This window comes from Podarcis pityusensis (assembly GCF_964106645.2).
Source record: "Podarcis pityusensis genome assembly, chromosome: 2".
Lineage (NCBI taxonomy): Eukaryota > Metazoa > Chordata > Lepidosauria > Squamata > Lacertidae > Podarcis > Podarcis pityusensis.
In genome coordinates this window covers 32,138,946-32,155,026 of record NC_138029.1, presented here as the reverse complement: position 1 = coordinate 32,155,026, position 16,081 = coordinate 32,138,946, and the positions used below count along the sequence as shown (strand labels likewise).

General features: G+C 44.9%; 1 protein-coding gene and 1 long non-coding RNA gene across 3 annotated transcripts in view; both read right to left on the bottom strand.

The window, feature by feature from the left end:
* ASPSCR1 (ASPSCR1 tether for SLC2A4, UBX domain containing) overlaps positions 1–7,310 on the bottom strand; it is a 65,191-nt gene extending 57,881 nt beyond the window's left edge. The window contains exons 1-3 of the mRNA XM_080993842.1: positions 7,022–7,310; positions 5,155–5,210; positions 1,170–1,284 (exon numbers count right to left, since the gene is read on the bottom strand). Of these exons, the coding sequence (XP_080849968.1) occupies positions 1,170–1,284; positions 5,155–5,210; positions 7,022–7,120 (270 nt within the window). The 5' untranslated portion in view covers positions 7,121–7,310. The remainder of the gene's footprint in view (positions 1–1,169; positions 1,285–5,154; positions 5,211–7,021) is intronic.
* Positions 7,311–10,936: 3,626 nt separating this feature from the next.
* LOC308470712 lies at positions 10,937–15,763 on the bottom strand. 2 transcript variants are annotated; one of them, XR_013982585.1, is made up of 3 exons: positions 14,687–15,763; positions 12,389–12,537; positions 10,937–11,612 (listed from the first exon to the last, which is right to left on the bottom strand). It is a non-coding gene; the product is annotated as an uncharacterized lncRNA (long non-coding RNA). The 2 variants fall into 2 exon arrangements; XR_013982586.1 differs by having other exon boundaries at positions 12,389–12,533.
* Positions 15,764–16,081: the final 318 nt, after the last annotated feature.

Below are 16,081 nucleotides of genomic sequence, written 5' to 3'. Positions count from 1 at the left end.
CTTCCTTCTTTTAGGGATTTTAAGAGCAGAACTGCTATCCCTGAAAAAGTATATTGTTTGGGTTTCACACTTAGCTAGAATTAAGCCCCAGTGAATACCATGGGATTTATTTTGGGGTAAATACACATTGGACTGCATTGTAAGTCAAACATATATCACCATTTCATAGCAAAGCTTAATCTATGCTTTTAAAGCAATATTAATGCCCTTTTCAAACCAATTTCTGTGCATTCCTCCATTTTTTTATCACTCTTCCAACACTTTTATTACTGATACGTGAAAATCTAAGTGGCACACAGCATCTAATGGCAATATTAGCCAGGTCAACCATTTAGAACCATTTAGGAGATCCAATTTCATTTACAAAACTGATAAGAACCGCAGTACAATATAGTATATCCCAGACAAGGAAAGCCAAACCCTTTCTCTTTTGGCAACTTTATTCAGGTCAGACTAAGCCTTATGTCAGACGGTAATTACCAAAGAACATGAGTTTTAAAAATAAAATTACGGAGAAATACAGTGGTACCTTGGGTTACAGATGCTTCAGGTTACAGACTCCGCTAACCGTGAAATAGTACCTCGGGTTAAGAACTTTGCTTCAGGATGAGAACAGAAATCGTGCTCGGGCGGCGCAGCAACAGCGCGAGGCCCCATTAGCTAAAGTGGTACTTCAGGTTAAGAACAGTTTCAGGTTAAGAACGGACCTCCAGAACTAATTAAGTTCTTAACCTGAGGTACCACTGTGTATGATATGCTTTCTAAAAAGGACTGAGGTCCTACTACTACTATGCCATCTCTCACTCTTTCTTTTATCAACTCCATTTAAGATTATAAATGAGTTGACAGAAAGAAGGTGAAGAGGTTGACAGTGAATGAGAGGCAACTTACAGTACAGTACCTAGAGAAACTGAGGGATTTCTTTATCGTGCCTGTCTTTATCTTGTACAAAAAGCCTTAGATGGAATCCAGCAGCATCTGGAGGGTCGCAGGTTCCTCCACTTTGCCTTGAAATTTTGCTTTAAAAACAAAGCAACATATATAGGTTCATAAGGAAGCTGAGAATCCTGTGAAGGGGGATATCTTATCATCGTCCCTCTGACAAAACCCTGCCACGATCACGGCTGGAATGTGAGCTAGAAGTGTGTTATAAAGTGAAAAGAACCTACCGTAGTTTCAATTCCTGCTCTATTACGAGAGACTGGCACCATCTCCAGTTTGGCGTTGTTGGGTAGGTTGGCAAATCTCCATTGAACAGAGAGATCCAGCACAGTCCTCTGAAACCTGCAAAAGAAACAGTCTAATGATATCCTTTTGCCCTGAGACTAATTCAGACTACTTATCAGTGATTCCCCCCCGCCCCCGTATTTTGTAACCCGATAATTTCTACTTGTGTTCTTCTGGCTGCTGCATGGAATAACACATAAATCTGACATTTGGGAATTGTAAGTAAAATCCATTAAAACCTACAGAACTGTGTGGTCTGATCACTACAAGAGGGGGATAAATGGAGAAGCACTGTAAGCATAGTAGACTGGATATTAAAAGGGTCTAACAGCCTTTATTCCTAATGCTTCACTGTTGCTAAACATTTTGTGATTTTTAAACTCTGCTGGGGCTCTCTTACTACTGGAGAATGTGTTCGGCCTGCACTCTGGATCTAAAGATCCAGCCAAGTCCTTTATTAATTACCCCAAACAGGTGATCTCTAAATCTACCCCCCCCCCCGACAATCTTCCTTAAATTAAATTAAGTTACTACAGTACATGTGAGACATTTTCCCCTGGTTTTTCCCACAGCACTGTGGTAACATTTAAAGGCCCCAAACCACATGGGTGCTAACCACACAGGTCCTTAGCATGATATCATCATTCCCTAGCCATGGTCAGGCAACAAGGATTTATACAATTTGCACCATTCATGTGGTTATGGGCCTTTAAATGTTACCACAATGCTGTGAGATGGACCCACAGAAAAGCAATTCCCCAGCACCACAGTAATGCTTGAAAGGTACTCCTAAAATATTATTTTCTGTTGCCACATTTTATAGCGTACTAAACAGAACATGTAGATTTGTGCAACCATGATTTTAGGTTCCACATAGATATCCCCAACATAATCAGAATATCATGGAACAATTAGTACTAGTTACTGATGCTCACAGAAACAATGGCTTGAATCCAGAGGTATTTATACTTGTGCAATTGGTGGTTCCAATATCCACTAACATCCCTCTCCAGCAGCATCTCTGCACTTGCCATATCCCATGTCATTCTAGAAGGCTTTCTGACCTGCAGGGGCTGCTTTTCAGAGGGCACAAGGACTGTGGCTGGAAGCAAGAGGCAGGAAAGGTCCACTGCATGACATTCACCCCTATGCTCCCCTGGATTCAAGCCAACAATATTAGGTCAGCTACTTACTTCCCCCTCTCCCTTGCTTCATTTAACACAGTTTAGTAATAATAATAATAATTATTATTTATAGCCCGCCCTCCCCAGCCGAAGCCGGGCTCAGGGCGGCTAACTACAATAAAATAGTACAACATTCTAAAATCATTTCATTATATAATTAATTCAACTCAAATTGATGGCAACCATTAGACTAAAGTTCTGTGAAGATTGCCAAAGGAGGGAGTCAGGCTGTGCCCTGACCAAAGGCCTGGTGGAACAGCTCTGTCTTGCAGGCCCTGCGGAAAGATGTCAAGTCCCGCAGGGCCCTAGTCTCTTGTGACAGAGAGTTCCACCAGATCGGAGCCACAGCCGAAAAAGCCCTGGCTCTAGTTGAGGCCAGTCTAACCTCTCTGTGGCCTGGGACCTTCAGGATGTTTTTGTTTGAAGACTAGGAACAACAGGAGCCACCCAACTCTCAACAAACTATGAATATGCATACAAAGGGCCACACTCTTAGAAGCTGTAGAGTAAAGCAATGGAAAGAGGTGCAAGCATTTTCATATCAGGAAAACATTTGGATAGAATGCTGCAGGAGTTGCTATTTGGAAAGAGCTGAAATACATGTGACAAGCAGAGGCAACGCTACTGTCAGTGTTTTTATTTTCAGAGAGGGGCCCAGGCCCAAACAGCTGCTTAATAGAGGAACAGCTTGTTGTAAAAAGAATAGTCTAGAACAGCAGCATGACCCAGTTGCACACAGTGCCGTGTGATGTCAGTTATGAGAGGGGCTGTTTCCACCAGAGTGCTCAGAGACCTGGGGAGTCAGTGGAATCCTTTGTTAGAGGCCTGTATGAAATAGCAGCACAACAGTTAACTCTGCATCGCAGCTATCATAGGCAAAGTGAGATGGCATCTGTGGGCAGCAGATGTTTAGTGTTCCAAAGGACAGCAGAGTAGGAGGCATGCAGGTCAAAACCATAAGGCACAATCCACCAGGACAGTTCCTGCATGAGCCCCATTAAAATGAGCAGGATCTGGAATAGCTCCCATTCATATCCATTAGTTATGCACAAGATGGTTTTCTCTAGACCTGTGAACTAGTTCAAGTGAAGGCAATGCCATTTCCATTTTCTACCCCAGGTACGTAAATGCCTTTGGCTCTCCATAGCTGCAGCTTCAACAACAACAACAACAATTTATTATTTATATCCCTCCCCAGAGATCATCGACCAACGCGACCAAGGCAGTTTCAGTCTCATGGTGGGGCTTGAATCCCGATTGGAAGGGATCTAAATGGTCCGCATCCTCCAGGCGTGCTTGGAGTTGTTCAGCAACCACCCGCTCAATTGCCTTGCCCAAGAATGGTAGATTTGAGACGGGGCAATAGTTGGCCATATTGGCCAGGTCTAAAGTTTTTTTTTTAAGAAGCGGTTTAATGACCACCTCTTTCAGTGGGTCTGGGAAGACTCCCTCACAGAGGGAAGCATTCATCACCCCACAGAGCCCATCGCCCAGCCCTTCCCGGCTCACTTTTATTAGCCAGGATGGGCAAGGATCAAGGAGACAGGTGGTCGGTTTCACTCGTCCAAGCAATCCTCGGAGGTAACAGATTGGAATTGATCCCATGTAACATGACTAGACAGGACTCTAGCACTCTCCCACCCTGGCCCAACTCCCACGGTGGAGTCTACCTCTTCTGAATCTGAGCGACTTTATCTGCAAAAAACTTTGCAAAAGCATTGCAGGAGATCTTGCAATAACAAGGGTATTAACTGTCTCAGTGACTCAACTGCAGGAAAACACAACCCTAGCAACACCATTAACAGCAGGTCCACCTGCAGCTACATTTCCTTTAGACTGCCATGCCTCTTAACATGACCTGCACCAACCAGAATGGGATGCTTCTTGCCCTAACTATGAAAGGGAACCTACTGTGGGGATTTTTTTTTTTTACTTGAGAAACACTTTTTTTTAAACTAAATTTGAAATCTGGGCTCTTATTAATCATTTTCTGATTCACCTGTAATTATTGATTATATTGTTGCCAGATTTTGTTAATTTTCGTGGGGTGGTATGGTTTTAGTATTATACAGATAAATTATTGGATTTCAATGTTTTATTTTGCACTGTAAATATTTTAGTATTCTTGTTAGTCACCTTGAGTTCTCTGCATCTAAGAAATATTAATAATGATATTAATACATGCCTATTTCATAGACCGATTATGCCAAAATACTTGGAATTTGGGGCTATAAATCCCTAGAGAAGTTGGTGAGTATGCATGGAATTAAGATATATTATTGCTAAAACAGGGAGGGAGAACCTGTGGCCATTTAGAGTTTGTTGAAGTACAACGCCCATCATCCCTAACCGCTGGTCATGCTAGTTGGTGCTGATGAGAGGCAGAGTCCAACAACATCTGGCGGTCCATCCGTTCTCCATCTCCATTCTGAATGAACTAGTGACTGTGTTTTCACATCAGGGAAGTGGGTCTATCTAGCCCAGCATCCTGTTTTCAACAGCCAGCTGCAGGTGCATGAGAACTGGTACTACATCTGACCAATTAAGATGAAAGTTTGATCTTGGCCAAGGAACACTCTGCTAGACATGTCAAATTTGGGATCACAGCCTTCAAAAGTGAATAGTTCTGGACGGCCATTGTGGGCTCCATATTACACTTCTCTCCCACCTGTCCCCCAAATTAACGGCAAAGAAACAGCGAACTGTCAAGCTATAAAGGTATGGAAAAAACAGTAAGACTCACTTCAAATCATATTCATTGGGACTGAAATTCTGCTTTCTACAAACCTCTTCCAGAATCTTAAAAAAGAAAAAAGGCAAGATGTTAATATAAAATAGAGAGTTCTCCCATTCTGTCCCATAACATACTCAGTGCAGATTAGTCATAGAATTATAGAGTTGGAAGGTACCATGAGGGTCATCTAGTCCACCCCCTCCTGCAATGCAGGAAACTTTTGCCCAAAATGGGGCTCAACTCATGACCCCGAGATGAAGAGTCTCATGCTCTAACAGGTGAGCTATCATTTACTTCAGTCAGCATCCTTCCCCCCCCTTCTCAACTCATGCTTATGGTTCAAGTTGTGATTCTAACTTACATTAACAATTCCACCTGCATGAGAGGAAGATTCTCCCCCACAGCCCGACAAGAGAATTTAGGCCAAATGTGAGAGTACAATCAGAGGAAAATTACATTTATTCTGGGGTAACACTGCAAACTATTCCAGGATGTTAACATGATACATTTCTGACAGAAAGTAGCAATCTCCCTCAACATTACATTAATTTGAGGACTAATTTTTCATAAGGAAGGCTAAATTGACTGGTTGTTTTTAGGTACCCCATTGATCCTTGTGGGATTTTATAGAGGATAATTATTTACATGAATAAGTGCAAGGAAACCTTATGGAATACTCATTTATGGACCACTGAACATGCAGGTTGGGAAACAAAAGAAAAAAGACCTTACATGAAAGAAGCTTAAATCAAAATCTTTGTGGTCCGATAAAAAAAGAAAACCTCTGAAGAAGTCTGATAGAGTGAGAGTGGAAAACCTTTTTAAAGTTATAGATCCACATGCCAGTGGTGGGCTGGGTTAAAAGGAGGCAGAGTAGTGAATGTAAATATTACCTTTATATGGTAGGGTAGTTTCTACAGACACCATTCTCTGTTCTCCATCCAGTTAAATAAGAGGCATGATCATATTAAGGGCACATGCCAGCCAGACAAAAACACCTGAAGAGGGTGCAGAACAGGCCTGGGGAAGAGTATGGTCTGGGGAAAAGTCCCAAGGGACAGACAGAGAGGTCTGGAAGGCCACATTCAGCCCCAAGGCCTGAGGTTCCCCACCACTGCGATAGAAGATCTACCCCAAAAAAATATAAATTACATTTCCCTGAGAGGCAAACCCAAAAAAGAATCTTGCAGCAACTTAAAGACTAGCATGTGCCATAATACATTTGGTAGTCTTTAAGGTGCCACAGGACTACGGGTTGGTTTCCCCCCATAAATTACATAAGACTAGAAGAGATACTTTTAACATTTCAAAGGGACTTTCAACTCTCTCATTCGCACCTGCCTACATCGGAAGGCGTCTATTTTTTTTCCGGAAGGGTCTACTAAGGTTTTACAGGAGGAGATCCCTCCTTTCAGTTCTTTTCTCCTACAAAAAATGCATTTCTCGACACAACCCCATTCAGGTTGCAATCCTAAACGCATTTACTAGCGAGTAAGCCCCTGCTGAATGACAGAAGTCAACAGCCAAGATGACTGCGCTGTCAGGGGCCATTTCTTTTCCCCACCAGGGGCAAATATCTACGATCCTCCCCCATTTCAGGAGGCCGGAGTCCTTCCATTATTGCACAACTTCCTTTCAGACACCGAGATAAAGGGAGGAGGAAAAAGCCCGTCACCGGCTTTTATCAGTGTTCAACCCATTCCGTTTCTACCACTCAAGAAACTCTTCCCGGCCCGGCCGGGTCCGAGAGAAAAACCCTTGACAATTATGTGCCCTCTGGTCCAATCAGAACGAGCCTCTTTCCCCCCTTTCCTGCCCCAGGGCCAATCAGAGTGACTGCATCCGCCCAGCCTCCCCGTCCCTGGGCCAGACCCACCTGGAGCAGCGCGGTGCTTGGGCCTACTCGCACCGTCACTCGCCTCCCGTTCGGAGCCAGCACGGAGACCGCGGAAGTGCCGCCGCCAGCTGCCGCCATCGTCCCCCCTCTTCAGCCCCCGGCCGACCCCACCCCTGGCTGGCCCTCGAGCGCCTCAGCCGCCGGGCTCACCCCCCGCGCCCCGGCACTTGTCTATAGCCAGCCTCCTAGGTAGTTCAGCCCAATGGCCCCGGCAAGGGGGCGCGGCCACCACTCCGGCCGCCCCGCCTTACGCTTCGCCTCCCGCTCGCTCGCTCGCTGCAATAGGGGTTCCTCCTTCTTTAAAGGACTCGCGGCCGGTTCCTGAAAGAAATCTCTTCCGAGTATGCGCGGCTGTGCTTTGCTTTCCGTTCGTTGTCGAGGGGCAGCTGTGCCCTCACTGTTAGTGAAAAGCGGGGCGGGGGACACACACACATACACACACACCCAACTTTTGGATTCTTCAACATCAACTTCGTTGGACTGGTCATGTTGTGCGGATGCCTGATTATCGTCTTCCAAAGCAACTACTCTATTCCTAACTTAAAAATAGAAAGCATCATGCTGATGGTCAACAAAAGAGGTCTCAAGGCAAATCTAAAAAATTGTAGTACAGTATAAACACCAACAATTGGGAAACACTGGCCTGCGAGCGCTACAATTGGAGAACAGCCTTTACCAAAGGTGTCATATGGGCTTTGAAGACACTCGAACTCAGGACAACTCAGGACGCAAGGCAGAAACGTGTTAAGAGGAAGGCACGCTTGGCTATTCTACACCGTGATCAACATCCGCCCAGAAACCAATATCCCCAATGTGGAAGGACGTGTGGATCCAGAATTTGCCTCCCCAGTCACTTAACGGACTCATTGTTAAAACCGTGTTTATGGAAGTCAATCTTACTCGGCTACAAGCGATCGCCAAAGTAGTGAAAAGGGGGGCAACCCAACTTTTCCACCTGGGTTTCTCTCTTGAAAAATACGTGTGTACCACTGCAGCGTTTGCTCAAAGACGGCTACTTTTAATATTGGGAGGGTCCCTGTGCCAGGGTCCCCCAGATCTACATTTCTATCCCAGAGGCATATATGTTTCTGTTGAATTTCTGCCTGCCTGGCACGCAGCAGGTGCAATGTACCGGGATCCTGCCAGGGAAGGAGCGGCAGCATCCTGAGTCCTGTATAATCTGCCAACCCATTGGCAGAGAGTAATAGATGGGACGCGGGTGGCGCTGTGGTTTAAACCACAGAGCCTAGGACTTGCCAATCAGAAGGTTGGCGGTTCGAATCCCTATGACGGGGTGAGCTCCTGTTGCTCAGTCCCTGCTCCTGCCAACCTAGCAGTTCAAAAGCACATCAAAGTGCAAGTAGATAAAAAGGTACCGCTCCGGCGGGAAGGTAAACGGCGTTTCCATGTGCTGCTCTGATTTGCCAGAAGCGGCTTAGTCATCTTGGCCACATGACCCGGAAGCTGTACGCCGGCTCCCTCGACCAATAAAGCGAGAGGAGCGCCGCAACCCCAGAGTCAGTCACGACTGGACCTACTGGTCAGGGGTCCCTTTACCTTTACTAGATGAATAGGATTGGATCCATGAACTGGACTCCTGCCATATATAACTGCTCACATGGCCCCTGCCAAATTGTTCAGACTCTGTTCCCCATCTGTAACATGAGAATAGTAATGATCTGCCTCACTCACAAGGATGTCCTAAGGAATAAAGATGGTAAAGGAAACAGGAGGACATGGTAGTGAATTTGATGCTACTGTAAAACAGTCAATGTTTACTCAGAAGTAGGTCCCGCTCCCAGATAAATAGCATAGGAAAACTGGCATTCTTACCTACCTATTCCAACTACCCCTGTAAGATGCTTCCCCTTTTGCCTATGAGTTATTTACACAAATATTTCAACAATAGAACCTTCCATTAGATTTTGACCCTCCCTGTATACAGGACCACAAGAACTGGGAGGGACTCAGGGCATCATGCAGACTGAGCTCCCAAACTTGCAACACTATTCCTTCGCCCAAAATTTTTTTTCTACTGAGGCAGACCCAGATTACACAACATCAGGGGTTCATTCACTGCACTTGTTCCAATGACATTTATGCCATAATCTGTCAACAATTTCCTCTTACATTCTGCTTACAAGAGACAGGCCTTCCTATGCAACGAATAAATTCACACAAATCCAACTTCAGAAATGGTTATATTCATAAACTAGTAGGAAAACGTTTGACTTCCCAGGGCATTCTGTAACTGATCATAAGGCCAGCATTCCAGAAACAATGATCAATTTTAAAAAAATCAGTTTTATTGCTTGTGGATTACATCAAGACAAAGACTGAAGGTTTTAAAAATCCATACTACATGTGTTGATTGGCTTACCATTGACAGAATAGCTGTGTTATCTATTGTGTTTTGTGAATAATTCCCTGCCCATTACAGGTGTTTATAATACAATCACCACAGCAATTCTGAGTAAATTATCACTAATCTACTGCTGTAAAGAGGGATGCAGGTGGCGCTGTGGATTAAACCACTGAGCCTAGGGCTTGCCGATCAGAAGGTCGGCGGTTTGAATCCCCACGACAGGGTGAGCTCCCATTGCTCTGTCCCGGCGGTTTGAATCCCCACGACAGGGTGAGCTCCCATTGCTCTGTCCCTGCTCCTGCCAACCTAGCAGTTCGAAAGCACGCTCCAGCGGGAAGGTAAACGGCGTTTCCATACACTGCTCTGGTTCACCAGAAGCGGCTTAGTCATGCTGGCCACATGACCTGGAAGCTGTACGCCGGCTCCCTCAGCCAGTAAAGCGAGATGAGCGCCGCAACCCCAGAGTCAGTCATGACTGGACCTAATGGTCAGGGGTCCCTTTACCTTTACTACTGTAAAAGTTAAATGTAAACCTATTTGACATGCATTCAAGGTCCAGTTACTACTGATTGTAACTTTTGATTCCCCTCCCCTTCAACTCCCTCCTTACAAATTTCTCCTTTATATACCTGTCAACAAAGATTTTACTTCAGGCATCTGACATTGTGGGGATTGGTCCATGAACTCTTATGCCTTAACAAATTTGGTAGACTTTTCAGTTCTGCAAATCTCTGTTTTTGCTGTGAAACCAACACATATCCCTCTGGAAATCAGAACACATATTAACCCTGCAAGGCCAACAGAGAGTTCATTTCATACCACCTTTCCTACAGTCTCTGGGTTGGCTTATTTTATGAAATCATTGGGAGGGATGGGGGGGACCTTTTAAAATTTTTTATCCAGCATTGCAATATAGCCAGAATCAGTCGAAACAAGTCAGTCCAACACATGAGAACTGACAGTCCTGCATAAACAGTTCATGGTCCTGATGTGTTTATCTTTAAGCCTCTGAAATGTTCTAGATCCAGCTGATAGTGAGGTTGAGACAGATAAGACCAAGGGTAACTGATACCTGTTGCATCTTATCTTTTCCATTTTGTATAAAAGGTATGACACGTAGGTGCTAGCAAATGCTAAATTGACTGGATTAACATCTTCTGTTTATGAGACACGCCAGTTTAAATGGGCGGAAAATGGTTTTAGTACAGAGCAGCTTGTTTCCATCAAGACAAATAAAAGGATAAGAAATTCCAAAGAAAACTACTTTTTTTTTATGCAGTCAGTAGCAAAATAAAAGATACAGTGATCACCTATAATTGACCCCTGATAAATTAAAAAACAAGAAGCTACTACCACTTGACCCAACCTCTTCTCAGATAGATTATGAAAGCAAGGAGGGGATATAACGTTGAAGTCTGGGCTCCTAATTTTCACATTGCTAGAACAATATGTTTAAGAGAATGCATTGTTAAACTTAAATAAATGTAACATTACAGTGGTACCTCGGGTTACATATGCTTCAGGTTACATACGCTTCAGGTTACAGACTCCACTAACCCAAAAATAGTACCTCGGGTTAAGAACTTTGCTTCAGGATGAGAACAGAAATTGCGTGGTGGCGGCGCGGCAGCAGCGGGAGGCCCCATTAGCTAAAGTGGTGCTTCAGGTTAAGAACAGTTTCAGGTTAACAGACCTCCAGAATGAATTAAGTATGTAACCAGAGGTACCACTGTATTTTACTCCATCTGTGCTAAGATTTTCTCATCAGTAAGTTAAACTTTATTGATAAACAAAAAGCTCCCTACTAATCAAAAATACTTTCCCCAGTGCAAATACTCTCAACAGATTTGACATGAGCTTCATCAGCCTATTTGTTCAGTGTGTTCACACCCATCTAGTTTCCAAAAGGATCCATTAAGATTCCTTTAGCTTGCACTGCAAGTTACGTCTGTTTTTTAAAGTACCATCTCATCCATTCTATCCTGCACATCAAATTATTCATATTCTACCTTAGGCTGCAATCCTAACCTAATTTACCTGAAGGTAAGCCTCATTGGATTCAATAATTCAATACTTCTGAAGTTCTGACACAATTAGGGTTGCAGTGGTATGGAAAACCTTTAACAGTCTCTTTTAACTTATATAATCTTCCTGAAAGAATTCTCAAAAGTGTAGATCAGGAATCCCTAGATAGTAGGTGGGAGGCTGTGGAGGAAGTGGAGCGGAGACAAAAAGAAAGGGCGGGGGACGGCATGAAGGAAAGAGTCTGAACAAATGTGAGTGCCACAATATTGTCAAAAAAGGCCTATCAGTAATAATAATAATAATATTTATACCCCGCCCACCTGGCTGGGTTTCCCCAGCTACTCTGGCTGGCTTCCAGCAGAATATTAAAATACAATGATTCATCAAATATTAAAAGCTTCCCTATCAGTACTTTTACATGTGGCTTAAACCTATTTTGTAAATTGGCATATACAGCCAACACTTTGGAATTGCTAAAGTAACATAGATTATAATAGGACCATATGCAAGTATTCTAGTGATGATGTGAGAAACAAGTGGTGCCATCATACCAGCTTTGGGAACAAATTCCCAGACTATCCCTGTACCTTTATCTCTACCATCTGAAGTTTAGACTGACACATTTAAGGTTCCATCTTGTTTACAATGTCCGCCTCCTTGCACTTTCTCTGGATTTCAAGGCTCAAGGTCATCTTGGAAGTATTTTCTGAGAATAAAGGGTCAAATATGGCTTCTTTATTTCTCCAACTAGTTTATTAGCTAGGACTATATAACTTTTCAATTGTGAATGTACTAGGCATGGAAAAGTAGGCATTTAGATTGGATGTAGGTTTAACTGTTTTGTAAACATTGATTAAACATATGTAAACATTGATTAAAAAAATTATTGAAGGCAACTTTTTGTTGAAGTTCAGCAAACTGTGTATTGGGCACCAAATGCAAAATTAATGTCCTACCATAGCTCTTGTCTGACAGCAGGAATGCTTAGTCTGTGGCCTCTGTTGTTGGATTCCAATGCCAATTAGCTTAGCCAACATGGCCAATGGTCAAAGGTTCTAAGAGTTGCAGTCCAATATCTGGAGAACCTCAGCTTTCCCATTCCTGTCTTGTAAGTGATGAACATGGGTATAATTAATGCTGATCATATAGGAGACACCCTGGGCAAGACACTAGAAAGATATATATAGGGAGGAAGGGAGGAAAGGAAGATGCAATAGCTCAGGGATGGGCAACCTATGTCCCTCCAAATGTTTTGTTAGACCACAACTCCCATCGTCCTCAACCATTGGCAATGAAGGCTGTTGGTTATGGGTGTTGGAGAGCCAGAGGTTCCTAATTCCTGCCATAGCTAAGTTGTAGTGCACATGGGAACTCCCAGGTTCCATTGCTGATGTAATCGATTAAAGCAGAGGTGAGCAACTTGCAGTCCTTGGCCTAATTTCATGCAGGTGGGGGTGGGGGGCAGACCCAGAAGGAAATGAAGGGAGGAGTTGAAATGGATGCAGCAATGGAAGGAGGAGGAGGAGGGGGGATGTCTTCTGCAAGGGAGGAGAGAGATGGGGATGTCCGAAAGAAAGAATGGCCCTTTCTACTATTGGCTGTAATGTCACTAATCATTGGTTTTGACCTCACCCAGTACCAGCACAAACACACACACTTACCCCACAAGGAAAGTGGTGGGGAGCCTACCATGCAAGAGTTGAACACCTCAACTGCTGCTGTCCATCAGAATATGCAACAATGAACTAGATGAATCAGTGGTCTGATTCAGCATAAGGTAATCCGTACATTAACAGAACACAGAACTTGCCAATGGAGGACTTGTCTTCTGATTACATCTTACATTATACTGTAAGATGTCACCATAAGACTATTATACAGAAAAAAGGAAACATTTGGTTCTTCTAATAAACTGAAAGAGGACTGGTTGCTTGCATAAAAAAGGCCTGCACAGTCAGAGCTTGTTTCCTCATCCACTTTGAATTTGGGATGGCCCCCATCTTCTGTCTGAAGCATACAGCTGTTTTCTATTTTGCATCAGAAAGTGGCACATCCTTATAAGAACTGTATTACTTCTGTTAGAACAGCACTCTTTGAAGTAACTTGAGTCGAATTATCCATGTTGCAGGATTCAAGAAATGCCTCCAATTTCCAAGGGCATGTAATAATCAGAACTGTTATAAAGAGGTTAAAGGTCACATTTCATTTCCAGCACCACTTCTAATTTGAAATAGTTGTATAAAATTAGAAGCATTGGGGCACAGAGGAGGGGGAAGGGGACTACAACCTGGAGCTCATTACAGTTCTGAAGAGAGATGAATTCATCAGGGAAAAGATGAATACACCCTACATAATTCATTTTTGGTCTTATTTTGTACACTCCACTGATATCTAATTGATGAGGAACTGGTAAAAAATCTTTAGATAGATAGATTCTTCAGAGCCACCTTTAGGGGTATGTCACCTTTAGGGGATATTTAGTTGCATTGACCCTCAAATAAAATAGGTTGTGCTATGGCTGACCCCTACGCCCACCAAACCTAACTTATTCATATACACACTCCCTGCATATTCCAGTCGTCACCCAAGGCTGTACTCATTTATGTGAGCTCAGACTTAGTATCACATTCATGACTGAATGGGAGGATAAGTGGCTACTAAAGTGATGGGTTGGGTATGATTTGACAAGAACATTTTGGCCACTCCACCACTGATCTTCACTGGTGAGGTTTTCCACTGGTGTTTTTGGGAGGAGTTCTTCCAGTATCTTAAGTTCCACCAGTGTTGCAGGGCTTCTGCCAGATTCTGGAGCCCCTCGGCTGACAAAACTCAAGCAGAGGATAATTGCAGCCTTAATATATTAGTCAGATTGATCAGATGAAAGTCTTTTGATTGACTAAAAATATTGATTGATTGACTCTGATTAATTGGATAGACCGGTTTCTGAAAAAAAGTATTGTCAATACAAGTATTTATAAAAACTGCAGATAGCAAATGCTGTCTTCTAAGATTTTCCCTCCCTTTTCCCATGCACAGAAGGCAATGCTTCTACTAAAATACACTTCTCCATCAACCTAAAAGATGCTTCTGCTTCAGATCTATTCCTTTTACCAATATGAGAATATGTGCACATTTCAGCAAACAACTGATTGACAAGAACCCATAAAATTAAGATTTCTCTAACTGGGTATCAGTTAGCAACACCCAGATTATGTTAAGCAGACTTATTCCATCCTGCTTCTCCAAACCCAGACCTGCAGTTCTTCATAAGCGCCAGCATTTGAACAGCTCCACTCTCCAGCATCAGGGACAGCCTAGGCCTGGCTTCTTAAACAAGTAAGTAGGCTGCCTGACCAGCAGTCCAGCACTTGAGAAACGAACAAGCCTTTAGCAGAGCTTAGAGGACTCCCTTCCAGGGCAGGGAGTTTAGCCATCACCAGCAGCTCTTATTTATTAATGTTACATTTATATTCCCACTTTTTCCTTACACTATTCTCTCCCTTCCCATCCTCACAGCAGCCCTGTGAGGTAGGCCGGTCTGGCAGGCTGCGACTGGCCCAAGATCAGGCAGTGAGCTTCTTGGCTGAGTGGGGATTTGAACTTTGGTCTTCCAGGCCCTAGTCCAACATTTTAGTCGGTGCACCACAGCGGCTTTCTTAGGGGGCAGATTATTAGCCATAAGCCCAACGAAACCTGCAAGTTTTGAGGCAAATACTTCTGAATGCCAGTGGCATGAGAAGCCTTGCTCTGAACACCAGATACTGAGGACAAACAAGGAGGGCGGGCTGGGCCTCGAAAGAGGCCTCCAGTTCGCCATTGCTGGAAAGCGCGGGGGAAGGCTGTGGAACTCTATAGGGACACTCATCTAACCGCAGTAGGCCGCTTCTTGTGCCCTCGTGTTGGGGAAGGGAGTCCTGGAAGCAGCTAGGCCTGGACGGTCACCCATTCCCAGCCCCTACTCGCCTTCCGTGGTTCACGCAAGCAAAGTTTTGCTCGCTCCTCCTCACAAACACGGTAGCACGTGAAAGCCGACCGGGCCGCCTGGCGCAGCACGTGGCTGGGGAACCCCGGGAAAGGAAGCGAGCGGGCCACACAGCGCTGGGGAGCCCGATCTGTGTGGGGAGTCTCCCCAGTGCGCGGGGGGGGGGGGTCAGAGCCGGATCCCCGCTGGGGGGGGGTATCCCCAGGCGAGGGAGGTTGGGTTGTGGCCGTCCAGCCCCAGTGGCAATGCCCCAGGCCGCGAGGGCTCCTTGTTCTGCCTCGGCGCCCCCCCCCCCACCTCCAATACCACAGCACAGCCCCCCGCCTGCAGCCAACAAGAGGCAGCCAGTCTTTTCATCCCTGTGCGCACACCGCAGCTGGGGCGCGGGGGGCCTCGCAGGAGGATGGAGGGGGGGGCGGACGGAGGGGAGAACTTCAAAGCCCCGCTTGCCTCATCCCTCTTCCATCCTCGGCGGCAGCCAGCCCCTTGGAGCGGCGCCCCGCGATGCTGGGCGGGAGGTGGCGAAGGTGTTTTTGGCACTCGCCGGGCGTCTCTTCAGACGGGATGGCGGGGGGGGGGGGTGTGGGGAGAGAAAGGAGGGCGGCCGGCAGAGCGACGTCTGTCGGCTGGGAAATGAAAGTCAAGCCTCGGGACGCCCCCCACCCCT